The sequence below is a fragment of the Aptenodytes patagonicus genome, chromosome 2 (assembly GCF_965638725.1).
Source record: "Aptenodytes patagonicus chromosome 2, bAptPat1.pri.cur, whole genome shotgun sequence".
Taxonomy (NCBI): Eukaryota; Metazoa; Chordata; class Aves; order Sphenisciformes; family Spheniscidae; genus Aptenodytes; species Aptenodytes patagonicus.
In genome coordinates this window covers 125,700,031-125,727,617 of record NC_134950.1, presented here as the reverse complement: position 1 = coordinate 125,727,617, position 27,587 = coordinate 125,700,031, and the positions used below count along the sequence as shown (strand labels likewise).

The window sequence follows — 27,587 nt, the reverse complement described above, 5'->3', positions numbered from 1 at the left end:
ACTAAAATAGAGGAAGAGTGAAGACAAAGGTGTTGAGAGTTGATTCGAGCCCCTTTTGTCCTGTCATTCTGTACCAGGCACGGCTTTGTGGTAACAACTTAGTGCTGCAATGTTCTCTTCAAAAATAAAACCTGGGAAATGTCTCCTCAGAGAACTTAGCAGCTGCTCAAGTGCAAGACAGATTTCACAAGCACACTCGGTATTATCAAAATGCACTGAGATGTAACAATTGCTGCTGAAGTTCCCCCTCCCTTCCATGTACCACTCTCCCAAGAAAGATATGGGAAACTCTTGAGATGAGAAAAATATGCTGTTCATGCACTCCAGACAGGTTATACAGAGGAAATATGGACTCTACTCACTTTGCAGTGGGATCATGAGAGTTCAGAAAAATGCAGAGATAGTCATGAGAAAGCCTGGCAAGAGGTGGTCAAAGAAATAATTGCAACCTCCTTGGGGTAAGGACCCCCATTCTTTCTTGCACACACTGCATTTAACAAGTGAGAAATAATCAGAAGTGTTGTCTACCTCTTCAGCAGTTTGTGATTTTTCTCAGAGCTAAACTGGGCAGGATTAGGTCTGACTAAGTAGTGAGAGAGAGGCCCTCAAAGCAAAGCTCCTCAAAATGTTCTTCCTGAAATTCTGAGGGAATTTTCTTCTTTCTCTCTTGCAGTTGCAGATTCAGAGCTAGAAGTGGGAGCCCTAGTAATAGCAAGGTATCCACAACCCTGGCTATTAAAGTTTTTTATGTGATCTTAACAACCAAATAATTATAATGCTATTAGCAGCTGTAGCCTGGTGTTACCAGAGGTTGAGGTGAAATGATTAGAAATTGAGCAAGAACACTCCAGGGACACTCCTGACTCCTGATGTATTTTTATCCATCTAAAATAGGTCCTGACCCACAAGTGGGCTGGAAATCTTGCTGGTTCCTTCCATCTGAGAACTTGTGTGTTGTGTACAAGCTCTCCACTAGCACAAAGCCAGCATCACTGGTTTTCTCATTGTCGCTGTAATCAGTCCTAAAGTGAAGAGCAGGGGACTTGGTTACGTGACCTGTGAATTATCAAATATTATGGTGATGGGGGCACGAGAAGCACTTCTGTGAATGATCGCATTTAGACAGAACCTGTCATCTCAGCACGTGGGTTGAATCAGGGGAGCATCCAAGGAGTGATGAGCAAATACTGGGAGGTTTAAACATCTCTGCTCTTCTAATGTTGGAACAGTAGTTAGGTCCAGACTGGATGGACAGATGGTTTTTAGGAAATAGAGTGGAAAGGCCCAGTATGGGAAAATTTGAGAAGCACAGCTCCAGGTGCCTTGTTTCAATTACTGAGTTGGACTAGACTGATTTAAAACTCATTATGTTATAATGACTGGGAACTCTGCACCAGGTAATGAGGCCTTGGATGAGTCCCTCTTGAATGCATCACTAAAAATGACAATGTGGCTTATTGTCGCAGAAGCTATAGGGTAAATAAGCAGGGAACCTAAACTATTCAAGGCAGCCTGCTTGCATCAGGGTGAAAGCATTTCAGCTGGGCTGTTACGAGGAAGTTCCTGGGATTGCTGGTTGAACATGTCCTAAAGAACAGGCAACTTCATTCCCTGGGACTGCTTGCTCTGTGTGTGAAATTCACATTTTAAAAAAGGAGATGCATGCACAGATAACACTTGAACAGGGAAAATGCTTAATTTTCAAGTCCGCTTTCAGTTCTGAAGTATTAGTGTTGACATATGATTTATCTCTATTCAGTGCAGTTTTCTTGGGCTTACCCAGTCACAAGTCTTTGCATAGCTAGATAGAATTTTAGAAAGATTATTTTGCTTTCAAAAGCATTATCTGGCTTGAGGTGATTAGTAAAATATATTGAAATCCAGTAGGCAGATCTCAAGAAAGAGCTGATCTTAATATGCATTTTAATACGGATTTGGAGTGTTGGGGGTTGGCGGTGGTTTGGGTTGGCAAATTTTTTGTTTTCTGTACCACCTTTGAGCAAACACAGCCTAGTGCATCTGCTTTAGGCCAGTATTGTTGGCTGATTATAATGTGATGATGGCTTTTTTTTTTAGCAGAACTTATGTGAGGGGACTCACTACCACACACACAGGGTAAGGGCTGCTTCTCTGTGCAGTGCTAATGGAAGGACTACGCCGCTCGCTGTCACCCGTCTTAGGGCTCACGCTTGCTTGCTATAAGTTATTTTCAATCACATTTACCAAATACTGTGAAATAACGGTTTCTTTTTCAAGGCAGAGATACATACAGAGCAAGTATGTGGGGGATGTAGTTCTTCAAGTCCTGCCTCTTCTTCTCTTCCCCAGATTTGGAGGTGAACTTGAACTGTATCACTCGCACTCAGATGATGTAGGCTGTGGGCCTGCTACCCCTCCATTCCCCTCTCCTAGAGAGGCAGTTGTCATGCGTCCTCGCAGCTCCCGTTCTATGCTCTTATAAGAAGACATGATTGAATACTTGTCTTTGTAGTAGAGGTGCCTTCACCAGCATTTTTTTTTTCCCTTTTCTGTCTGTGTTTTCTTTTCTTCCTGCTGCTTGCCTTACACGCGGTTGCTTTACAGATGGGAATACTTTTGCAGGCTGGAGGATGTCACCTATAACTCATCTTCTGATTAGATAGATACCTTGAAATACTCTTTAAAATATCCCAGTGTTTTTCATTGCTATTTATGAAGATAATTTATTAAATCCTGCATTTCAGCACTGATGAACTTAAGTAATCCCCTTACTCGTATTTCTCTTACTTGTGAATTACATCAAGAAATCCTTCACTAGTGAATTCAGACAGCCCATAAAAGTAGGCTTCTAGCACAAGAGGGATGCTTGTATGCAAGAAATAATCTCAGATTTCATCAAAGTAACACCTGGTTTGAATATATCCTTGCTAACTTTGATGTTTTTCCTTGTACTGCCTGCCTGAACAATGAATCTCAAAAATATGACCTCCCTGATTAGTACTTCACTGAATTCAAGTAATCACAACATCACTTAAAAAGAAAGCACAGCAGTTTGATGCATGACCTTCATTTGTACACACTGATACAGCTTGTTTCCTGAGCCTCTGATTGAATCCTTGCGAGGAAGGCAAGTAAGAAATTGACTGGCATATTCGGAAACCCACGCTGCTTTTGTAAGATCATATATTTGTTATATTTAGTGACTACTTTTTTTTTAATAATTGTCTGGGTCTAGGAGACATTCTTTTAATTATATAGCTATGTCTGTGTATGTATGTGTGAGTGTGTATACGTATATTTTTATATATATATATATATATAAAAAACCAGTTTTCTGATGTGCCGAGGAGATGAAGGTTAAGCTATCACATTACCTGTCCTCATCTCCCTTCACAGTCTTTTAACCTGTTGGTCAATTCCAGCTGAACATGACCAAGTAGAAGAGTACCAAAAGATGTCAAATTCTTGTACATGCCAAGAAAACGTGCTAACTGAGGATACCCTCTCAGTAGAAAAAAGCTATATGGAGTAGATTGCCACCCCACTGCAGCGAGTACTTCCAATGGAGTCTGAACTTCCTTGAACATTAAGGTGAGCCAACCTCAAAGTTCATAGGAAACGAAGCTTTTTAATTGTGGGGCTTATGGGGACATCTGTGTTATAACACATCTCATGTCAGAATTGTCTCACAGTTAGCATTAAAGCGGACATTCACAAATATAGGATGGCCTTAATTCACCTCAGTGTTAGTAATTAGAGCCACATCCATCTCAGAGCATCCTCTACTTACTCCAGATCTTATATTGCAAACCACAGGGCTGTGCCAATTCATATAATTTAAATACCTAGGTAACGAGACGAGGTTGCCCTCAGTAGAAAGGCTGTATTTTAGCTGCACTACGAGCATTTAGTAAAATCCTTCTCGGTATGTTTTTCTCATGGTTCAAAGAGCTTAGATAGCCTAACTCCTATCAGCTCTTCTCCCAACCTCCTAAAATCACCAAATGAAAATTCCTTTCTTCTGAAATTCTCTTTTCCCTCACTGATCTAGCAAAGAAGCATTATCCGTGCTCCGTAGCTAGTTAGTAGGGTGATAAATGACTTGACAGGATAAGCTTTCTCAAGACATATCATAAATGGGATAAGCCTTTCTTCTGAGGAAATCCCAGTCCCTCCAAAAGGCAGCCCATCATCCATCCCCTGACTGCTCTATAGTCTGATCTATGCACTGTTCTTGCACAGCCCAAAGCCTGCAATTTTCAAAGCAGACTAAATGAATTGAGAAAATTAACAAAATTTGGCTTTCTGATTCATTTAAAAATCCCAGCAGGTTTTGCTAGACTGGCAACAGGCAACACACTGTTCCCCATAAATACATGCAGCCATAATAGAAAAAACATTCTCTCTTCTATTTATCTCCTCTTTCTCCAGGCTCCTATTTCTCTTCCGATAGTTGTTTTCAGGAACCTAGAACCAAAGAATGCACTAAGTGCCTTGCATCACTGCAGCTATTTTGCCATGCACTGACACGAGACTTACCAGGTATCAGCAGCTTTGCATGCTGGTTTTGTGCATATCTGTAACACTAATGCTATGAGAGCATCCAATAATTATTTATAGACATGAGCAGTGTTCCGTATATTCTAAAACACCGGTGCCTGCACCTCTGTGTCTTGCTTTGAGTTGAACTTGACTGTGTTTTGTGCTAGGGAGATTTTTTCTTTGTTTTTGTTTTGTTTCAGAGCTACGACTGTTCTATGAATACAAATAATAGGGTCATTTTGTTCTTTGTGTTCACAGAAGTCTTTTGGCACTGGTCTACTTGCAAAGATAAATTGCTGATTTGAAAATACTGATACCATATCGCTCAGTCACTTGGAGATTTCAGACCATTACGTGGTGTAATGTGTTCCTCTGTTAACATTTTGCTCTCCTTCTGTTAATGGATAGATGTCAAATGTCTTTACCCCATACTAACAGAACGGCTGTGCAAACCAGTATGAAGAGCAGTAAAACACCTGCCTGCATTTCTCTGCCTTCTCCTTCCACTGTTGTGTCCTCCAACACTTAGGTCGGTGCCCTGCCAGGCTCCCAGTTCTCCTCTCCTGCACTTCAGCCCCCTACGACAGAGCACGTACACTCTGGTACCTCGCCCCAGCCAGCTGCCGCCTTTCTCAGCAGATCCTGCAGTCAGCCCACTGGCCGCCTTTCTTTCTCTGAATGAGGATTTTCCACCCTCAAACCTTGCAGCCCACCTGCATAAAACTGATTCTCCCCGTACAGCACTTGCATTACCCAACTACTGGCCAGGCATGGCCCAGCCAGCCAGATTTCGTGAGATCCTTTATTCTGCTACCGCTTCAGGACAAGGAGGTGATGTGTCGGGCATTGGTACTGCATGTATATTGTACAGCTGGGTGACTAGAGCATTAACAAGATCGTAGCTTTCTGGAATTGATTGGAATTAATTTCTGTGGTTTCTCAAATCACTCCGGTCATCTCTTGTCATGTTCTGTATAATACAGACCACACAATTTGTCAGTGTAAGCTTGGTAAAGAGTATATTTTAAATAAATCCATAGCTTTGAATTACAGATTTAAAATGATGGAGAGTCTACTGCTTTGCTTAATAAATTATTCAAATAGCTAATTATGCTGTATTAAAAAGATAAGTTAAAAAAAAAAAAACAAACAACAAAGATGCTTTATTTTCAGTCTGAATTTGTCCAACTTTAGCTTCCAGCCATGGTATCTTATTAGGTTTTTGCCTGCCAGCTACTGGATGTCTTCTCTCCGTGTATATATGCACACAGCAAGCTCAAGTCACCTCCTAATAATTTAGCATAATATAAGGCACGCTTTAGGTCTCGGGCATGTTTCAGGGTGTTGTACCAACCACAGCAGAGCAAGATAGCTGTCTGTTAATAAAGCCTGCAAGGAAGCCGATGGCAGAAGTTATGAGGTGGCTGTAAACTCTCTCCCTAAACATGGATGATGCTGTGATGAAACCACGGTGGAATTGTTCAGTCTTTCATTAATTATCTAAAAACAAATATGGCATTGACAATTGTTGAAGGTGAATTTTTTTCCTCCAGCTGTTTTGCACTGGGCTTGGGTGCTGTATAAACATTACCTGCTGTGATTCACATAAACACTTAGGCAAGCACCATCCCTAATGAGTAGAAAACTTCTTCAGTGGAAAGTTTATATTCTCAAGTACTGTAATCTCTAGTATGTGTTTGTAGCATAGTAGTATTTAAAGATCTATGGTGGACTGGTGACCCCAATTAAAGTATTTGAGTGTGCCTCAGGGACAGCCTGCCTGGACACGCTCAGGAGCAGAATAAGCTCATTCCTCACATAACATGACACCGGACACTCTCGAGTATTCAGGTGACTTGTGATGTGCACGTGCGAGAAGGCATGGCTACCAGCTGCGTTTGAAGCTGTCCTTGCAGGCTCACTGTAGAGAAAGACAGCTGAGGGCAGCTCAGAAGCAGCCTGTGAAATACAATATGGGCATACTCTTGCAGCTGCATTACTGATTTGAGGTCCCTGATGAAAACCACAACTCCCATTCTGAGAAGATTTGTACATAGACTTCACACTTCTCACTACGAACTCTTATCTTAATTTGAGTAGATGTGCTCTCTGCCTTGAAGTTAAGCATATGTGTACAGCGTGCAGGGACGGTGTTTCCAAGTACAAATCGGCTCTGGAGGAAGTAAGCAGTTTTTCCTCAGCGCAGTATCTAAGACACGGTTGAGTTTCAGGGCTGGGAGGGATTTTTAGATTCCCAGAGCAGATAAAACAGCTGGTGAAAGGCTAATGCACAGAAAATACATGGCTTATATACTTTGTGATTTCTTTTCTTAACACAGTCTCTATCACCAAACAGTTTACTTAATGTCATGATAATGGGTTTCAAAAGGGGGGGGGGGGATTAAAGTCAGTATATTACTGTTCACAGCATGGAGTTAATTCTCTGTATGGCAGTGCATATGTTCTAAGACAGCTTTTTGGCAGGTAAAATGTCTGTGTGTCTACAGTCAGGCCTTTGTCCATATAATTCACGTAAACATCACGTAAAGAAAGAACTATTTGCGAGAAAAGGAGTACAGAACATAAACAGCTAAACTTTGCATTTTCCAGCAACCTAATGTATCTGATGATCAAATCCCATGCACTGTCATTACTCGGACTGTAGTTTCAATTGGTATTGATTTTATGTTTGTTAATTTTGGAGTGCCCAAGCTGCAAAACCAAACCAGCCTCACATTCAGTAACCCCACATAGAAATACTGATCCTCTACAGATTTGCAGAAAAATAGCCATTTTGAAAATATGGGTATCTCATCTATTCTCTCTCTATTGCAGCAGCATTAGAAGACCCAAGTTTCTCAATCATGAAAACCATCTTTACTTTGCAAAATACCGGTTCATACACAGTCATTTGCCTTGATTGATCATTGGGCATGCCTATAGCACATGTCACTACCAAAGTACAAATCAAGTATTTCTGGTTTGGGTTAGTATAAATCAGCTTTTCCGTATGGTCGTAAGCCGTACTCAGAGTAATATATGTTATTAATTATTTACTTAAATACATTTGTAACTCAAAGCCTACGCTTTGCTGATTCTGAAAAGCCATTAGGAAATATTCCAAACATTTCTTGATTTAACGCTAACTAAAAATACCTCATCCGCAGATTAGCACAGTGGGATGTCAAGGGTGAGAATATTTGTCCTGGACATCCGACATGACTCCATGTTCCTTACGTATGACCTGGGTTCCACGGAAAGTACAATTCCTTTCTTGCCCTCTTCAGAATAAGTTCCCGTAGCTTTCTTAGATCACTCCTAGGTGGTTTAAAAACAGTAAGTTTTTGTTGTTGACTGAAATCTGCTGATGACCAGTGAAAAATCTCAATCACCTTTCCTTTTTATGTTTACTTGTTTTACTTACCTAAAAAAAAGTCTGAATGACTTTGACATTTGAAAATTCTAGCATTTGGGAGGGGGGAAGGGAAGCTGTATCTCAAAAACAGAAAACCAGTTCAGGAAATTCCAGTCCGCTCCGCTCCTTGGGCCTGTGAGTCTACTTTAATTAGCACTTCCAGTTGGCCGCATTGTTGCTAAGAAGGTAGCTCTAGAGAGCTCAATCAGTAATCTCAAAAATGTTGATACCTCAGGATTTGAGAACCAAACCAGCTTAAATGGAAGAATCTGTTAATAAGATATCAAGATGTTCAGAAATAAGCCCTTTACTTAGAAACCTGGTAACACTTGTATCAGCTGTTTTGCTTTTACTAAAACATTTACATTGAAAGGCTTCACCAAATTACATATTTTTTTTCTAATCACAATTTACTTTGTGATAGTAGTTGACAAACAGAGGTTACAATCTTGACTGGTGTTTAAAAGCCTCACCAATCCTTCCCTTGAAAGGTTAATTTAAAATACAGAAAACGGGCCACCTTCTTCTCTCTTGGTAGTTCAGTAATAAAAGGTTGATTGTTCAAGCAGCAGCATTCAATTATTTTGCTTCTGATGCTATCTACATGTAAAAAAATCTAGCTAAGCTCAGATGGTCCCTGCAGGCTTTCCAGTTCTAGCCTTCAGTGCAAGGTTGCAAAACAAAAAATTAGAGCCTCACAGTTAACATTCAAAATGTAAAGTATTATGTTGTCAAGTTAAAGAATGAAATTTGCTCCCTGGAATATCAGTGATATAGAAAAGCTTCTGGAGTGTTTGCCCCTTTTTTTAGTGAAACTCATTCTTCGAATATGTTTGCTGGAGAAAAACGTGCTAGGGAAGTCAGAGTGGCAGCCAGTGTTCAGAGAAGTTGCCCAGAAATGTAGCGTCCGGTTCTTGTTAAATTAGTCATGATACTAGACCTCTACAACAGACATTGAAAACTTCTGCTATATTAATAGATTTAATGTAGTTGAAACAGAAAACAAATGTTTCCCTATCTGTGTTTTTGTTTTACTTTTTTTTCTTTCCCACAGGACCTGGGATGCTCAAATGATAGACGTGCAGACGAAAAGCAATGAAATTTATTGCTCTGATTGATTGTTATGGTTGAAAGAGAAACAACGCTGACCTCCAGAAGTTTAGGGAGCAAAATAAATACAGAGTTTTAGCATTATGCATCAAAACTGAGACCACTGAATAACATCCTGGGAACACGGTGAGAATATATATCCAATGTAAAATAAATCAGTTCTCAAAGATAAAGTGATGTGAATGACCCAAACCATTTTGAAATCTGTGTTAATTTTGCTACTGGCATGAATTTTAGCCCCACGTTTACTCACTTTTATTTACTGATCTTATAGGTGGGAAACTGAAAAGACAAGAGTCTGTCAGAGGAGAAAATGAATGCTGTTACAATGGATCCTCACGAACAGCAACAGGGGCACCTCAAAGCGGCTCTGGCATTGGAAGGAAGCTTGGCAGTGCTGAACAATCAGATAAAGCACTTTTTTATTTGTAAGCCAGTTGAAGCAGGTCTCTAAACAGACCAGTGCACAGATGTGTTCTGTTCCTTTAAAATCTCAGCTCTTATTTAAGAAAAAGAGATAAAATAGGAACTCAACCAATACAGAAATGCTGGTAACTCCACAAAAAATGATGGTTTTGCCAAAAAGTGTAAATCCCTCGTTCATGATTGAGATGTTCTGTTAAATGGTTTGAACGTGTGGTTTGCTAATGGTCTTTTTTTTTTTTTTTACTCAGAAATTATATGATCTGTATATCATATCATGCTGAGTGGTTGGCATCTCATTCTGATGACCTCCAGTTCATGTTTGCAAAACTCTGCCACATTTCTTCTGCTGTCTTAAATAAAAAAGCCACCAGTGCCTATGAGTAAGCGGAGGCTTCACAGAGCCCGAGCCAAGACACACATTCCAAGAAGCCCATGGAGCCTGTGCTGTGACACACTTACACTGTGAGCGGAGGCACAATCATGCACGAGAACCAGTTCCTTTGGGTAATTCACGTTTCCCGTATTTCTGGGAGAAACTCCGCCATCCTCCTCCTCCCTCCCCAGCTGATTCAATCACTTGCTGAAAGGTAATACTGCAAAATCCATCCTTTGTTAGCCAGCAGGAGAGCAGCAGTAAACAATTCCAGGACAATATCCTCCAGACATATGGAAAACACTTCATTTTTACTGAGCTGCCACATGCAAATACTTTACTAACGAGAATTCCTGAATGTTGAAAAAAACTGTAACCTGCTTGCTTGTTGTTGAAACACCATACTTTTTGTGGAATGGAAGATCACTTTAGCAGCTCTTAAATGACCCGGAAATTATTTTTTTTTTAAAAGGTGACACTTTAGACTGGAAAAGTACTAAAAAATATAGGTTAGGGAACAGCTCGACACTGTCAGGTAGTAGCCCAATAATGATGTCATACTTTCCATTTCCAGTAACTTTCATGGCTTTTAAAAAGTCTTTTGCATCATGGAGACCCTTGGTTGTTTGGCAGATCCCTGCTAAATCCCCATTTCCAGCTCTGAGAGGGCTGTGGTATCTCCTAGCCTCTGGTCCCCTGCCTGCAGCACTTCGCGGTGGTTCCTCTCCCAACAACGTGCCACTGATGAGCGATGGCAGCCAGTGGGGACGACAACCCACAGCGCCAGCACATCTCCTTGTCAACATTTGCTGCCCTCGGAGCCAGGGGCGACAGTCTAGATGGACAACGATGGCAGGCGGCTGGGGTTGGACCCCCCAAACCGTGCTCACCCATGAGGCTATGCCGTGGTTTCCCACGGGGTGTTTTTGCAGAGAACGGCTGGCTCGGCTTGGCTCCTCAGCTGCGCTGGAAGCAGACGTGGTCCCAAGGCCTCTGTGCGTATAAAAGTCCGGGAGGTCAGGAAATGGTTTCAGAGGGGCCCCGCGTTGCTCCCCTGCCGTAGCGCTGGGGATCCCCCGCACCACCAACCCCGGGTCGGGGTCTCCCATACCGACCTTGGCGGCAGGTCCCCGGCACACTCCCCCCCCACCCCCAGCGGGCTGCCGCCCGCCCCGTGAGGCGGCTACCCCGCTCTCGGCCCGGGGCCAGCTACGGGAGGGCCGGGCAGCCTCCTGGGCGGGCGGCACCCCACCAGACCCGCCTCTCTGCCCGGGCCCGGGCGCCGAGCACCCTCCCCCCCGCACTGAGGCGAGGGGCTTCCCGCGGCGCCGGGGCCACACAAAGCGGCGCGCGGCGGCGCCTTTCCCGCCGCCCGTCAGGCGGCAGCCGCCCCTGCCTCCGCCCCGCCGCCGGGCTCGGGGCTGGCCGGGAGGCGCGGGGCAGCCCCGCGGCGCCAACGATGGAGCCGCCGGTGCCGCCGCCTCAGGAGCAGCCGCCGCGCCCTCGCTCCCACACGGTCACCACCACGAGCAGCTCCTTCACCGCCAACCTGTCGGCCAGCTCCAGCACCCTCGCCTACGACAGGGAGTTCCTGCGGACACTGCCCGGGCTCCTCATGGTGACCGAGATCGTGAGTGACCCCGGGCAGGGGGCGGCCATGGAGGAGCCGGGCCGGGGGGTGCGCGGAGCGGCTCTGCGGAGGGGCGGGGGAGCGTCGGTCCGGCACAGGGCGCTCGGCAGGTTTTCGGGTCACCGCTGTGGAGAGTTCCCCCTGTGGTTTGGAGGTTGGGCTGTTTCCCCTCAGTTCATCACCTGCTGCGGCTTCGATGGGTCCGTACCGGCAGGTGAAGCGGAGGGAAGGGACGGCTCGGGAACAAGGGCGGCTTTACGGGGGGGGCACAACGCTCCCGCCTCGAAACTATCGACAAATGCAAAAGTAATACAGGGCACATGCAGTCTTTTTAGTCTCCCGCGATGTTTGCGGTATCATCACCTCTCGCAGCGGAAAAATTAGTTTTGGCTGATCGGGAACTGATTTTTGGGGGCTTTTCTTTAAGTACATTGGTTGTATACGCTTTGTACTTTATAGTGCACAGATAACCGTGATGTGAGAGTTAATTAGGCAACTTATCTTCACTTTGTAGGTCAATAAAAACCACTTCCTTATGCTCTTAGTGATTAGATACACCTGTGCAGAGTGGGATACGAACTAACACTTTTTGGTTTTGGTAGTGATTTTATTTTTTGCAGGTACTTTATAAGGCGTAAACGAACGTACACACGGCCAGGCAGTATGGGGTCTAGTCACTTGCCTTAGTGGTAGGCAGTGAACAACACAGTGCTGGGATCCCTCTGCAGGCCTGCCTACTCTCTATGTGTTTAGCAATAGATACTCGGCATCTCCGCTTAAAAATAATGTGTTTCTTTTTAAGTCTGCTCACCTACACTATTAATAGTTAAGGAACTTAAAGAGCTGGTTGCCTCAACTAATTTTTTGAGTTTCCTGTGTGATGTTTTTGCTTTTATGATGCTGGTAGGATTAACTTATTTGACCAGATTCATTTTCAAGGCTTGAAAACATTGTGCTTCACCAGAGCAGTGGAATGACTGTTGGTTTTGCTGACTTCAAAGTTAAAATAACCAAGCGAAGCTTCAGGCTGATATGTGGTGTAGGACCTCTGGCAGGAGCAGTGCTGTGGGAGAGAGGATGCGCATTGAGATGCCAGCTGCTGTGTGGGCAAGTAGTGGTGAGGGTGTGAAGTTGAAGCCTGCTGCCAGCTGGTACTGTGTATGCCGGCATGGTTGGGAATTCTGGTGATCTTTAGTAGGTAAGTGACTGTAGGCTTATTTCAGTTGTTAAATACAGGGGATGCTTCACTGTCAGAGTTGTGGTACATCTGTGAATAAAGAAGTCTTAGTTTTTGAAAGAAAAGCTGCTTTCTTTTCCACTCTTTCTCAGTTACTAATTACAACAGAATTATGAACCGTTCTTATCCTTTTTCTGAAGAACGGTCTTGCTGTAGATTGTTAAAGAGGTGCCCAAGGCTTTTCCCAAGCCCTGCTGGAATGTCGTATATTCAGCTTGGCTGTGAATACTGCATCAGCTGCACTTACATTGAGCTACATGGCCACAGGGCATGGACAGGCTCTTGCTTACTCTTTGTTGGACATGTGCTTTCTAGTTTGTGTTGACAGGTGATGATACTTCTGTAGCTTACCTTTCTGAACAGAGCGATGATGGTTTTTAGGGGGACTTTGTTTCCTATCAGCCTTTCCTGACTCCTGGAATAATTATAAAATGATTCTTCAGCCACCATTTTGAGATGCTTGAGTTCATTAATATTGATGTTTAGAGCCAGCTTTGGTTTAAGTTTCTTAAGTACTTGAGAACACATTTACCAGCTTCAGAAAGAACCTCAATGCTACCTGACTTCGTAGGCTAGTGTAGAGTTGTGTCTGCACTACAGGCTTCCACATATGTGTATTTATTGATCAACAGTGTGAAGATGTGCGGTTCCTGGCCAACTCAAAGGAGCTGATAGAAGTCTGTAATGTAGATGAATTTATACTGGTTTGTGATGATGTATTTGGGAGAATGGAGGACAGTTTTAATATGAAGTTGAAAGCATTAAGGCAGGTCTTACAGAAGTAGACTATTGCTAGATACTGCCTTTGAGGAAATACTTCTGGTTCTTAACCCCACTTATTTTAAAGCAGGTAGAGTAGCTGTTCTTCTGTGAAATTAAAGGAAAAGAAAAACCTATTAGTGAATACCTTGACATGGAATTAACTGAAATAAAACCAGTTACTAAAATCGGTGAGTTTATGTGTGTGTGTGTGTGTATATATGTTTGGCATTGGTTTTTGGTCAAACCTTTTCCACCAGTTCTGAATGTTCTTTTTTTTCTGAGAGAAAATGTGCTTTAAGAGAGGATGACTAGCTTTACACAAGATCTCTGTTTCAAAATTGGCTGTGCGTATTCAGCAATAATGGAGTTGTGTACCCTAAATCAGTCAGTTCCTGCCTGTTCTGATCATCCTATATAGATATAAAAGTTGTGGCTTGCCTGCACAGATTGGCTCTTCAGGATATTTCTGACCCACAGTACTGATCCCCCAGCTCACAGCATGATCCTTCTGCTAATGATTTGCAAACCTGTAAATGGGACGAACTCATATGTGTGTCTGTATTTCAGTCTCGGGAGTTTGCAGCCTGATAGATCATTTTCAGTCTAAGCACCAAGCTCTGAAGTGCAGCAGCTGTGGTAAGAGCATACCTTTGCTTCTGCTGCCCCTGCTCTGGAGACACCTGCGAGACAGATAGGGAAGGTGACTGTTTTTAGTAATATCTGTTATCACTGCAGCTACTCATCTACCACACCCCCTGTTCATTAGGATACTATGTTAAAGCTAAGCTAGGGGTGTTAAACAACAGTGCTAAATGTTCTGAGAGTTTTCACTGTGGGGCTGCATAAATATTTGATTATTGCTGCTGTCAGGCAGCGATGTGCATGCAGCAAGAGGAGTGCAGTCTGTGACTCTTGGCTCTGAAACCGGAGCTCTCTTCTCTGTATAGGCAAAGGGCAAATCTGTGTTCTTCTTCAACCAAAGAGAATGGAAAAGCACAAAGTTACCACATAAATTAAATCTTTCAGTCCCTTAAATGAAGGATCTTGATCAGGTATTGCTCTTACATCCCTAATTTGGGTGCTGTGAAGATGAATTAACTGTTGCGTGGATTTCCATGTGCACTGGTAACCAGACTACTTCTGCAGTGAGTCTGTGGTTCAATGGCACAGCAAATTCAGCTTAACAGCTCTTACTAAGAGATTCTTTGCAATGCTGCAAAATACTGGTCTGGTCTGCTCTTAACTCAGTCTGCTGTTTCCAATTTTTTCAAAATGAGTTAGCTTTATAAAGACAGGTTTTATGATGGATCAGGTATTACCTGTCCTTTATGTAGCTGCTTTAAAGCCAGCATAAATCTGGGATGAGGTTGACTGTGCATATTCAGCAGTAAAGGAGTCATGTACCCAAACCTGGTGCTGACAGATTTCCATTGCCTTCTACATCTGCCCCCGTGATGAGAGAGCGTGCAAGGTTTCCTGCCACTTACTGGGAAAGAACTGGTGTCAGTTTGTTTCAGTGTAAAGAGTAAAATAGAAAATGCCACTGGATTTCTGAGAGAGGCCTTTGGGAACTGGCATAAAACACAGCTTTTGTGTGTGGAAGCTTATACAAATTACTTATATACAGAAGTAATGATGCTTGCTGAACAGGGCAGGGGCTTCTGACTGGGGAGACTTGAATTCACTGGCCTTAGTTGGCCAGTCACTACTGACAATGAATTTATCTTCATCTCTCTAACTTCTCCATTCATGGAATATGGATGCGAATCTTTGTAAGGCACACTGAGATCTGTTGGTGAAAAGTAGTATATAAGACATAAGTGGTGTTATGTAAAGTCTTTAATTCAGATGTCGATCACCTGAGTTGACACTGCAGTAGAAATATATCCTATAGAAGATAACTGATACTTATTCCTATAGTGTAACTCATCCCCCCCGAGGAGGATTTATATTTTCAAAAGAAGCAAGTATAGCAATTTCCAGAGATGTCTTTTGAGTGTTTCTTTTCTGTGCAATGATGGCCCAGAAAGACCATATATTTGTCTTCCTGGGAATTTTATGGCCAAGATGAATGATGGCTAGTGATACCTTCTCAGAGCTTTAAATCAGCTTCTGAAGTCAAGCACTATGGATCACTTTGCAGAAGTGGAGAGTTTTGTGGTTGCTATGGATGTAGTTATAAAATATTTACTTTCTAGCAGAATGACATTGATTCCTTCAGATTGTTGCTTCGCACCAGTATGTTGCTAGATAGAGTCTCTCATAAAACTTGCCGGACTAATTTTAAGGCTTGTGATGGCTATTTGTCCTTAACAAAAACACATACTACATAGCTTGGAAAGGTTTGAAAGGTTGTTATGCTGCTGCTGCAAGTGAAAGCTTGTGATGGTGGTAATTTTAGTAAATTGTAATTATAGTTGCATTTCTTCATGCTATTCTATACAGATTATTCTTTGAGTGAAATGCCTGGAATAAGATATGTACTTGAAATAGAAGCCTGATAGGAGGTTATTTACATTATTGGCACCACATAAAATTATGGTTTGAAATTACATTTCTGGACAATAAAAATAATTTTGATCACTATTTCATTATTCTTCAAATGTAAGACCTTTGAAGGCTTAACAGAGAAAAGAAATCTTGTTGAATTTGTTTATTCTAGTAGAGTGGTGAGCCTCAAAATATGAAATAGATGTTGAAAGTTATGTCAGACTTAAGATATTAAGGTTACCAAAACCAGAACAACTGGACACATCCAAATGCTTGTTCAGTAGGCTTTTCCCCCCTTTTTTTTTCCTAAGAGATGCATCAAAATCTTCTACAGATATTCAGGTTTTGAATTAAGTTAGCAATAAAATCATATAAATGTTAAGAAAAACATGAGTAATACAGAGGGACCATTTACTGTGGAAAAAGGTAAAAGACAAAAATTGTACTTAATTTTTTTAAAGCTCTCCTTGCGTTTAGCTTTTTCCTTTAGTTTTATGCCCTCTCTGCCTGCAGTTCAGAGTTTTGTGTATAGATCCCATGCTCCTCCTGCACCCCCAGTTCTTAGATAGCGCTCAGAAACACAGAGGGAGTTCCATAAATCCCCTTTCCTCACCTGAGTAGCAGCAAGACTTTCTCTTCTATCAGGAACTGTAGAGATCTTTTTTCTGTCTTTTTTTTTCTTCTTATAATGCAGTTTTTACTCCAGTCATAGTGTGTCTGCTTATATGTAGTTGACAACACTGAGACACCTTCTGATGTGTTGAGCAAGTGCTTTGCCTAGAGGGGGTGTACATAAGCATGGTCTTAAAACGATTCACTTTGAATTACTGGGTGAAAAGAAGTATCCTGTACTAGTCGGTCACTTCATCCAGTAGCTTCATCTTCCTGTGCATGAATAAGAAAACACACAATATAAAGTCTAAGCTCTCTCCTTTGCTCTTGATCAGACAAAACTCTCACTGAAGTCAGGTTTCTGTTCTTCCTTTTTTAGGTGCTGCTGTTCCATAGCTTAAACCTTAGTGTAAGTGTCCTTAGTGTAGTGGATACACACATCTATATGATTTCCATCTTCCTCTAGGATCATATCGTTGTTTAAAGTTCTGTTTCCTTAAAGGTCTTTGGTTTCCTGGACAAGATCAGGGTGTTTCCTTGGGAAGAGAGAACTGTTTGGGGAACACAAGAAAACAGAAGCTTTGGAAAGTGTTGTCCGGAACGTGCTCCAAGTGCAGATAGAAACAGTGTTAGGACTGATATGGTAAGAGGGTGAAAATGCTTCTCAAACTGAATGCAGATATTTTACAAAAGGTCAAAAATGCAAAATATTCTCAATACCTCAAGGTTAAGGTGGAATATGTATGAAATGTCATTCTCTCTTAATGAGAAGAATGCTTTAAAGACATACTTAAACATCAACTTTGTTCTTGGGTGGATAGTGAGTATAATTTCTTCTCCCTCACCCCTCCCAAACTCTAGAAAACAATTTCTTTCTTTTGTACCTACAAAAATTCTTATACAACCCAAAGCTAATTTTAGATAATTTTTTTTGGCCTTCAGTAGCCTGTGTCTGTATGTTGGTAAAATGTGCAGTCCTCCCATTATTCCTAATGGAATAGGTACAGCTTCCTGGGCGCTTAGCTTTAGCATGATGCTGTGGCTGGGTGTGTGACTCATGAGGATGAGTGCTGAGGCTAAAACCATTATGGTGTGAGGACAAAGGCTGATGATATAGTTGGAAAGAGATTGGGACTGCATCCCTGAAAACTGCCTTTTTCCAGCTACACCAGCTGGTTCAATAAAAATTACTATGGAAGCTATGGAAGACTCCCCCCACCCCCCCCACCCCCCCCGAAGGCCCACATCCCTGGGTAATTGTACTGTGGGAACTGAGTTGCTTGTGAAGACAGTGGTATTGTCAGATACAGCGAATGATGGAGATACTTGATGCTGCATTTTGTCCTAAAATGAATACAAATCCTGGACTTGTCTGTGTCCCTTTTCTCTGTGATTGTTGGTTTGTTGGTTTGTTTTGTTTTTCTCTCCTTGTGTTATATTCTTTTTTTTTTTTCCCTCCTTCCGCACTGGGATTCCTGCCTTCTCCTTGGAATGATTTATTACACATTAAGACCTCAAATTAGAGGATCTTAAAGTAGTGTATGCCTATCTAAAAAAACTTTTTCCATGCCATGTATGATGAAGAGGTACATTTACTGGCAGCGTAGTAAGAATGCAAGCAGGGGAAGGACGAAGACAAAAAGGTTAATGGACTATGAGTCACACAGGACTCTTGCAAAATCATAAATGGCCCCCAAGTTTCTGATTCCTAGTCTTAACCATTAACAAAGTGCTGCTTCTACAGCAAGAGCAGGTGCCTTTCACTCCCTGCCCTAGGACGCTGGGAGCACCCCTATATACCTTGGGAGCCTGTGGATGTGTCTACTCTGTCCTGCACCGACTGCATAGCAGCAACAGGCAGGGTTAGAGCAGTGGTGGCTCAAGGATTCTTCTTAAAAATTGAATTCTCAAAACCACAGAAAAATTCTCTTAGGGGCTCTGAGGCCTTCTGAATGGGAAGCATAGCGGGAATTATGATGTGCCACCCTTGTTTGGCGAGTGCCTTCTCATTCAGCCTGCTGTTCTTTCCTGTTCTCTCCTGGGAATAATAGTGCCATATAGTCAGTTTCTAATGGTCCTGCTTTTTTTTATACACACACACACGTGTATTTTTTTAGCTTTGTTTTTCTTTTGGATAAAGTACATATTGTAACAGTGTGCTATTTCTGCACTTGTTCCTGTTTCAATTCCAGAAAAGCAGTAGAAAGCGTGTCCTTGCAGAGAGGACCAAGCCCTCTTTTCTAGGGTCAAATAGCAAGTAGATTTTAGCGTCCATCAGACCTTTGGCAAGGTAGTTCTGTTCATGTGGCCTGAGCCAGTTCCCATGGAAGCTGCTGGCACTGATTCACCTGCCTCTGAAAGGAGCGGCTGAGGTATTAGACTGGTAAAACTCCAGTGAAGGAGGGACTGAATAAGGAAAGAATCAAGGCACTGCTTTCAGTGGGAGCTGGGTCTGGTCCAAGGAAGGCTTGATGTTAAGCTTATGTTAAGTGAACTGAAAGAGGCTGGGGTCTTGGTTCCACATCCATTAATACCGGATCCAGGCTTTGCCAGATCACTTTGCTGCACAGACTTGGATCAGTCCTGGGCGTAACTGCATTTTTGCCAAGTTGGAGCACAATACTGAGTGTTTAAACTGTTCGGTTTTGCAAGGTATGGGTGTGCAGATGACTCTGATGGAGCCACAAGTTTGCTGAGACAAAAATCTTCAAAGCAAACCAAAACCAATTTCAACAAATTGGTATCATTAGAGGGATGCTGCCCCAGCAGTTTCTTCTGGGCAGCCACAATGTTTCTGGTCCAATATGAGATGCACTAAAATCAGATTTTGTAGAACTGAGGTGAACTAAGTAAGCATGGTAATAATCAGCAAGATGTTGTCAGTCTTTGGATATATCATAATCTAGTTAGAAAGAATAAATGTATTGGAAAAATGCAAGGTGGGACTGGAAAGAGGCCATGTGGGGAAAGCAGCTTCTCTGATCATACTCTGGTAATTGCTGCTTGTGTTTAGCTGATGGCCTGATGTTTACAACTTGAAAGGAAGCCTGTCAAGAACCTCTGCTTTCTACCTGAAAACAAGAGTGGTTTGTATCATCAGCTGTAAATGTGACTGCTATGTCCAGGCCTGGATTTAAATGCATTATAGGTGACATGAACTCCATTTATTTAGCCTGGAAGCTGTATAGCCACTAACAGGCTGTACAGTATGTTAGTGTATTTTTCCTTTGTATGTGTGTATAGTGATTACATGAAAGAGTCCCTTTAATATGTATTTTAGCATCTGTTCTCTTCATTCAACAGTAGTGCTATTCCCAAGGCTGCAGCTCCTGCAGTAGGTAATAGCTGAATGTGGCATCGCAGTTTTGAGCGGAGTATGAGGAACCGTAGGAGAAATTTAAAAATGGAGACACAGAGAGTGTTGCAGGCAGGAATTAAGCATTGGGGAACAGGGGAACAGGCAAAAAAGCCTCCAACAAAAGGAAAACCTCTGGAATGTATCTTTAAAATGACACTTCAACTGATAAAATCAGCCTTGGTTGTCTCCAACTGGAGACAGCCACTGTAGGGCAGACTCTGGCAAGGATCAGGTGAGGGGAGGGTGAATCCATGGTTGGATGCCTGCTACTATTGCTGTAGATTGGAAAGCATAAACAAATGCACAATTGTCCTCTACAGGCTCAGAGCAAAACTGTGATACATGCTGGGGAGGGTGGTGCTTTTATTCAATCCTTAGAGGGGAAAAAAAACACCCAAAAATGACAGCATCTGCATCGATTTGGTTTTAGTTTAATTTCTAAACCATGATGTACCTTGCTGCCAGTAACATCATATGCTGTTTCAAAGAGCTTGTGTGTGCATAGGCACATGCAAAACCATTAAACAAATACTATTATAGCTGAAGGCCTTGGAAATTAAGAAGTGCCAGAATCGATGTTCACCCTGGCAGTGTTGGTTTGGTATTGGATTGTGTGCAGACACTGGAATCCAGCCAAAACCTGCGTGATCAAGTTATTTTTATCAAGAAACTTCTGTCACTGTCATTGCACAGGAGAGTTTTTCTGGGAGTTCCTGGGGTATTGTGCATACAGCATTGGAGGAAGGTATGTCATGAGTAAGGAAAGGATTATTCAAAGAGAAAGGATGGTCCCCTGGCTAATTGCTTCCTTGGAAAATCTGATTTTTATCTTCTGCTTGCACTACAGTGTTCCTATGGGATGCTAGATAAGGCAAGTAAGCCTGGCATTTCAGTGTGCTCGCTTTTCTCCTTGTTTTCTGGATCCCCAACTCTGGTCCTGAGATACAAAAGAAATTATTATTTGCAGTTTTAGCTGAAGCCAGTAGGAGCTATGTTCTGAAGAGGCAGAATGCAGTGCCATGTTAAGTGCTGTGGGAAAAAAAGTTTTCCAGTGAAATTTGGCAAGAAGTACTTTTGACCTTAATTTTAGTGCACTGTCTGTAAAATTGGGATAGCATACTTCTTTATCTCACAGAGATATGTTTAATAATTTACTAATGACCTGTGACATAATTCAGATAACAAAGTCTTTTTAAAGAGCCCATGTGGATACAAAGCCCTGAGTTGCACGCTGGGAACAAGTCTGAAGGCCACACAAGTAAACAAGGAGAAAGCAAAATAGTGGAAGGCATTCGTTCTGAAGAAGGCTCTCCCTTCTGTTGCTGCACGCAGGTGGTGTTGGGGAGAAGGGGAAAGTACGTGGTCATGTAATTACAGACTATACCATAACGTACACTTAACTAATGATAGAATTAAGATGTGTGAAGAACTGTATTTCCGGCATTGTTGCATACTTAATGGAAAGTATTTCAACATATGTTTGTGCCTGTCTCTCTCGTGCACTCTTCTGCCTCTTTGTCGCGAGTCCTATCTTTCCAGCTCTTTTAGTTGCGGGTTGGTTTTTTTTTTGTCCCTTCGTTCCTTCAAGCCTTCCTTACCCATCAGCTCAGGGCAACTGGCTGAAGGTCTGTTTTGCACAATCTTCATCCAGACTGCTCTTCTTCAGGCTTGACGCAGATAATCCACATAGAAAAATAAGAATTTGGCAAAATGGGGTCTTATGAGAAGGAGGTGTGAGGCAACTGAAAGAACAGGCTCTGCTCAGTATGAGACATCCATCTTTAATGGCGTCATAAAGCTGTAGGTGGACAAAACTATGGAAAATACTGTAGTATTTTAGAAGAATATTAGAAATGCTTATAGTGATACAGTGATTTAGGAGGTTATTGGTTAATATTGTGACATGTTTGCTTCTTGCATTGCGGCAGGTGCTTTCTTTTAAATAAACAAATGCTTTTGGCTGAGCCATAGGCATAGAACAGGTTGGATGGACTTGTTTTTTGTCAGGCCTACCACTATCTTGTGATGACCTCAATGAAAGATTTTAGAAAAAGGCTGACAAGTTCTTCAATATGAGAAATTCAGGATACATGGAAAAGCAGGATCTGTGTTGGGATTTCTGATTCATATTTTGAAGCCTCGCCGTGTGCATAAGCCATGTTCATTGGACTGTGCAATACAGTTACAAGTATTTACTATTGTGGATTGCTGGATGACCTCCAAGATGAAAATATTTCTCCTTCCCTGTGGTATTACTAAGATATAGCGCAGTACAAATGAATATAGTATTGGTGTTCTTTTTTCTTCTCCAAATGCACAGGAGTTTGGCTAATGTCAGAGTCTGGATACCATCTAAAATTCCTACTGGACAGAAAGATCACTGTCATTGGGAAACTACTATAGTTTCGGAAAACCACAATCCTTATTTTACTGTTTTGAGTAGATTCTTGCATTAATGAGACTTGACTTTAAAAGGCAGTGTGCAAGAGGAAAGTAATGACCTACTTGAAGAGATGGGTTCTCTTGTGGTGTGTTTTCTGTTTGAATTATGACCTCCATCTGAAGATGTATAAAACCAGTTTTGAACATACTACACAGGCCTGTAGAACTGTAATTGAATGATGAGACTTACCAAGAGTGGAACAATGATAAACAACTTTTTATGTTACTAATTACATCTTCATTGTTCCATTCAGGATATTTAAAGAATTTTCCCTGTTTATCTTCTCAGCAAAAAGTGTAGGAATCTTAGCCAGGAGAATGAGGTTTCCAAACATTTTGTTCAAACTTGGGATTTCTTTCTAGACTTTGGCAATCATGAAACATGACCAGACACTTGTACAAAGAACTTGACATTCTCTTTATGCAGTAACAGAGGACTATCTAGGAAATGTTTGCCTGAAGTAAGCAAGTCAAGATGATGTGTTAAAGGTGAGATGGGGTCTCTTAGAAAGTGTTTTACCAAGTCAAGTTAAAATTCAACAGAGTACACAGCAATAAATGAAATGGAATTCTCTAAGCTTGGTTACATCTGATTTTCACTTTCTTATTAAGCTGAACAGTGGAATGCTAGCCTCAAAAAAACCCAAACCAACTCACGTCTGAAGTAATTTTCACTTTAAAAACTGAACTTTATTTCAAAATGCCTCTTCAAGTTAGGTCTCCATTTAAAAAAAGATGGTGGAGAAGTGCATTTTAAAAGAACATGTAATTTTGACTTGTGGTGGTTGCTGTTTCTGTAAGATTACATAGACAATGTATGCAAGCAAGAGGATGACCCTGAGAAGAGGTGCAAATAGAGTCCAGATGAGTTGATGGCAACAAAAGCAGGCTAAGATCTAATGTACACAAACAGTATTGTTATGAAGAGAAGGTTATAATGAATCAGTTTTTGATGCTATTAAAACCTGTTGCAAATTTCCCATTGACTTCAGTCATCCCGACATATCCGCACATGAAATAAAAGGAACGTGAAAGCCTACCTACCGCAAAGGTTATACATGCTAATCGGCGCTTATATTGTTTGTCAGGCTCTTAAAGATCAGCAGCTCCTTTCCGATAGTCGTTTCCTATCCGCTTGTTAGCATTTGGTAAAGGGGCGGCTCGTTGTTCCTTCTGTTCAGTGCTGAAGAAAAGTGTATGCCCAGAAGCTTTCCCCATTTGTTTCATTTGCCAATTCTATAGATTAATCTAATAAAAGAGATCACCTTCCCTAAGACCTTTCCTCTCCAATACCCCTGTGTGGAGTACTTGCTGTCAAATTAGACTGAGATTAGGAGGAGCCTAATTAACACTTTTTGCCTCTTTTTGTGCTAGAATCGACTTAGGGAAAATTAAACCTACTTGTTACCAAGATTCCCCCCAGTGTGCTACCAGTTTGTTTACCTGTTTCATATGCGCAGTTTCTTTGGCTTGAACAGAGTAGCTGATAGATGATAAAAGGGAAAGCTGTGTACAGCTTTACATACAAGCGACAAGTAGGTATCTTATTTCGTGATGAAGCATTAGTCATTTTGTTACATCCACATTGCCATAACCTCATGATACTATTAATCCTAGATGTCAAAACAGCTCAACGTCACATACGTCAATCTAAACATGTTTCTTCAGTCCAACAAATGAGTGTCCCCCATGGCTTTCCTGCCTTATCACTGGATTATGAAACCACATGTGCTTTTTCCTGTATCAAAGGCAAATCCCTATGCACGCTGTGTTCTTCCTTTTCCCTTTGTGTGAACTAGCAAAGCTCCCAGCTAGTCATGTCTTTCAGCAGCCTAATTCCTTTCTGCTTTCTTGGTTTTACTTGCTAAGGCCTGTAATATTGTTGGCAGTAGGAGGTTACGTTACATTACTGTGGTTGTACACAGTTCATGATAGCGAGCTGAGTTTTCAATGTGTGTGGACTTGAGCATTTTGATATAGGAATAGCTGGTAGCTTGAAGAAAGGGGTACCTGCAAAATACTACTTTTGTAGTCAGATTTTTTTGAGTTCTCTAAAGAATTTCCCCTCTTTGATTTGAAACTAGTAGTATCACGCTTTGGAGGGAAAATGTACTAAATATCTCTGACTGTACATAGACTTTTTAAACAAAAAGCCACCATAGACAGCCTTCCCTTCCCCCCTCAGTGGGAAAACAGGAACTTCTGAGCGGGAGGTAAATAGCTGAAATGCTGAACAAAGAGTATTTGAAGAAAGACTGGTAACACCTCTTTATTGTATATGCCCTATTGTCATTCTAGGGAAGAAAATACTGTGCAAAAGAAAGCTGTGATCCAAATCTGAGGAAAGAGAAAGGGAAAAGGTGTGGAAGTTAGCTAAGTAAATATAATTTAGTTGGTTGTGTATATTGGAGATGGTGTAATATAAACAGAACTACAGGAAAAGGCTTGGGTTTTTCAGAAGAACCTCTTGGGTGGGAAGGGAGCCTGCTGCCAAAGCAGAGCATACCCTCAGCCTGTAACCCCTCAGCTCCTTGGCTTTTGTTACCTTACCTAGAGCTCTCCTCCTTATAACTTTTCTGTGTGTGCTGCATCACTTGCTGCTAATGAATTGCAGGTCAGATGCAGATAGCCTTCGACCAAGTCAGTTGCTGCAGTTTTGGATATTGGTGCTGCCTGCTGGGTCAGGTCATGGCCACCTCCACTGAACCAGCAGCTGACCCAGTCACAGTTCCCGTCGCCTTAAACCATGATGAACTGTGACCTGAGCGCTGCAGAGGCGGTTGACTGGTAAGCAGTTGTAAATTTGGTGCTGAAGGCTGACAAGGTGACTGCCCTCTAGTTATCTGCCTTACTCATCTGCCAGTGGTTGATAGTGTAGTAGCCTTGTCCTCTCTTCTCACAATTTAGTCTATGCCTATGCATGAGACCATGCCCTGAGACAGAGCCAGTGTCCTGATCTGCTGACTCAGCTTCTGTAATGCAGGGGTGGGGGGAGGTTGGATGGGATGGAGAGCAAGTAGTGCTTATATTTTAGACCAATATTTTGATTTCACGCTGAGGAGATTTGCCTGAACTTTAGGACAAAATCCTAGCCTGTGCTAGGACTGTGGGCACACTTTGCTAGATAAGGGGCCTGTTGCGATAAGGCAAGGGGTAATGGTTTTAAGCTAAAAGAGGGTAGATTTAGACTAGATAGAGGGAAGAAAGGCTGGTGAAACACGGGCACAGGTTGCCCAGAGAGGTGGTGGATGCCCCATCCCTGGAAACGTTCAAGGTCAGGTTGGACTGGCCTCTGAGTAACCTGATCTAGTGTTGTGGTTTAACCCTGCAGGCAGCTAAACACCACACAGCTGTTCACTCACTCCCCTCCCCCCCACAGTGGGATGGGGGAGAGAATCGGGGGAAGAAAAAGTAAAATTCGTGGGTTGAGATGAAGACAGTTTAATAGGACAGAAAAGGGAAAATAATAACAATAATAATGATTAAAAAAAATACAAAATAAGTGATGCACAATGCAATTGCTCAGCACCTGCCGACCGATGCCTAGCCAGTTCCCGGGCAGCAGTCACCGCCCCCCTGGCTAACTCCCCCCAGTTTATGTACTGAGCACGATGTCACATGGTATGGAATGTCCCTTTGGCCAGTTTGGGTCAGCTGTCCTGGCTGTGCCCCCTCCCAGCTTCTTGTGCGCCTCCAGCCTTCTCAGTCGGTAGAGCAGGGGAATCTGGAAAGTCCTTGACTAGTGTAAGCACAACCTAGCAACAACTAAAACATCGGTGTGTTATCAACATTGTTCTCACCCTAAATCCAAAACACAGCACTGTACCAGCTACCAGGAAGAAAATTAACTCTATCCCAGCCGAAACCAAGACATCTAGTTGAAGATGTCCCTGCTCATTGCAGTGGGGGTTAGAGTAGATGACCTTTAAAAGTCCCTTCCAACCCAAACTATTCCATGATTCTATGATATGTTTGCGGGTTGTACCAGTTTTGAGGCTAACAACATGTTTGTCTCCCAGAGGAAAGTGCTACGCCTGCAGAGGAGCTAGAAAGAGAATGTATGGGGAATACCTTTCCACTATGAAGTGTAATTGCTCTAAACGCTTCTCTTTCAGGCATGGGAGATCCACTAATCCATAGTAATCCTTGTAGTTTGCAACAGTTCTGACATCTGTGAACTGTATTGGAAAATCGGATTCAGAGAGAGAAATGGAATGGAGTATGTTTGAAAACCCAAAATCTTTTAGCTGTGTTGTGGGGACAGTGAAGCATAAGTGCATGCAGTGAGAGCAGCAGCTAAGAAGGACTTGTTCCTGCTTGTTTCTTGACTTTTCTGTGTTTATGAATTACAGGAGGCAAATACAGAAGTTCTGGTTTCAGCCTGGTGGCTCTTAAACGCAGACAGCTGAAAAGGTCTCCATGCCTTGCTGTTCACTGCAGTTCACAGCTCAGCATATGGTGATAACCCAAACCAGTGATTTGTTTACCTCGGATATACTGAGCAGTAAAGTGCAGTAATTCAGGAGCAGCTTTGCATGCAGTCACCCTTGCAGGGCAGCAACCTCTGGCAGAAAAGCAGAGCAGACATCTGAGGGACATCAAATCATTTCTGCTCACTTATTTAAATCTGAATAAGTCAATGTCTTGAGGCCCTGAAATATTTTTTCTTGATTGGAGACTTTTTTTCCCTTGCACTAGAAAGCTGACAGTTGTAGCCAGTTGTTCTGTTCTTTGTTTACACAAGGCCCATTGAAGCAGTTGGAGAACATTATACCCTGCCTCACATACAGGCATATATACTTAATTTATGACTTTGGTAGTTTGAATTTCAAGTGTCAGGTATCCTACAGAGCTTTTTACTTTGTTCTCTTGTGCTGCATGCACCATTTGAGTATTTATTATGGAGAGCAGACAGGCTGTGGGAAGTCCTTCAGGCTTGTGGACTTTTTTTCTTCAGAACCTTAAAAATAAAGTTATGGAGCACGGTAACAAGGACTTCTCTAAAAGCATGACTGCTCCGCAGTGCCTTTTTACTTGTTTGTCCAATTAATTTTGTTTGTTTGGCTTTAATATTTTCACTTGCATATAATTCTTCATCTTAAAGTTGCTTTTGTATCCTAAACTTCTCTGCAAACATTAATTGTGGGACAGTGGTAACAACTCTTAAATAGGTCTCTATTGAAAACTTAGTTCTGGATTTGCCCTGTTCCT

General features: G+C 42.2%; 1 protein-coding gene across 2 annotated transcripts in view; it reads left to right on the top strand.

Annotated features, from left to right (window-relative positions):
- Positions 1-11,287: 11,287 nt before the first annotated feature.
- Positions 11,288-27,587, top strand: part of CMTM8 (CKLF like MARVEL transmembrane domain containing 8) — a 37,450-nt gene continuing 21,150 nt past the window's right edge. For both annotated transcript variants that reach the window (XM_076331124.1, XM_076331123.1), the window contains exon 1: positions 11,288-11,475. In XM_076331124.1, the coding sequence (XP_076187239.1) occupies positions 11,305-11,475 (171 nt within the window). In that variant the 5' untranslated portion in view covers positions 11,288-11,304. The remainder of the gene's footprint in view (positions 11,476-27,587) is intronic.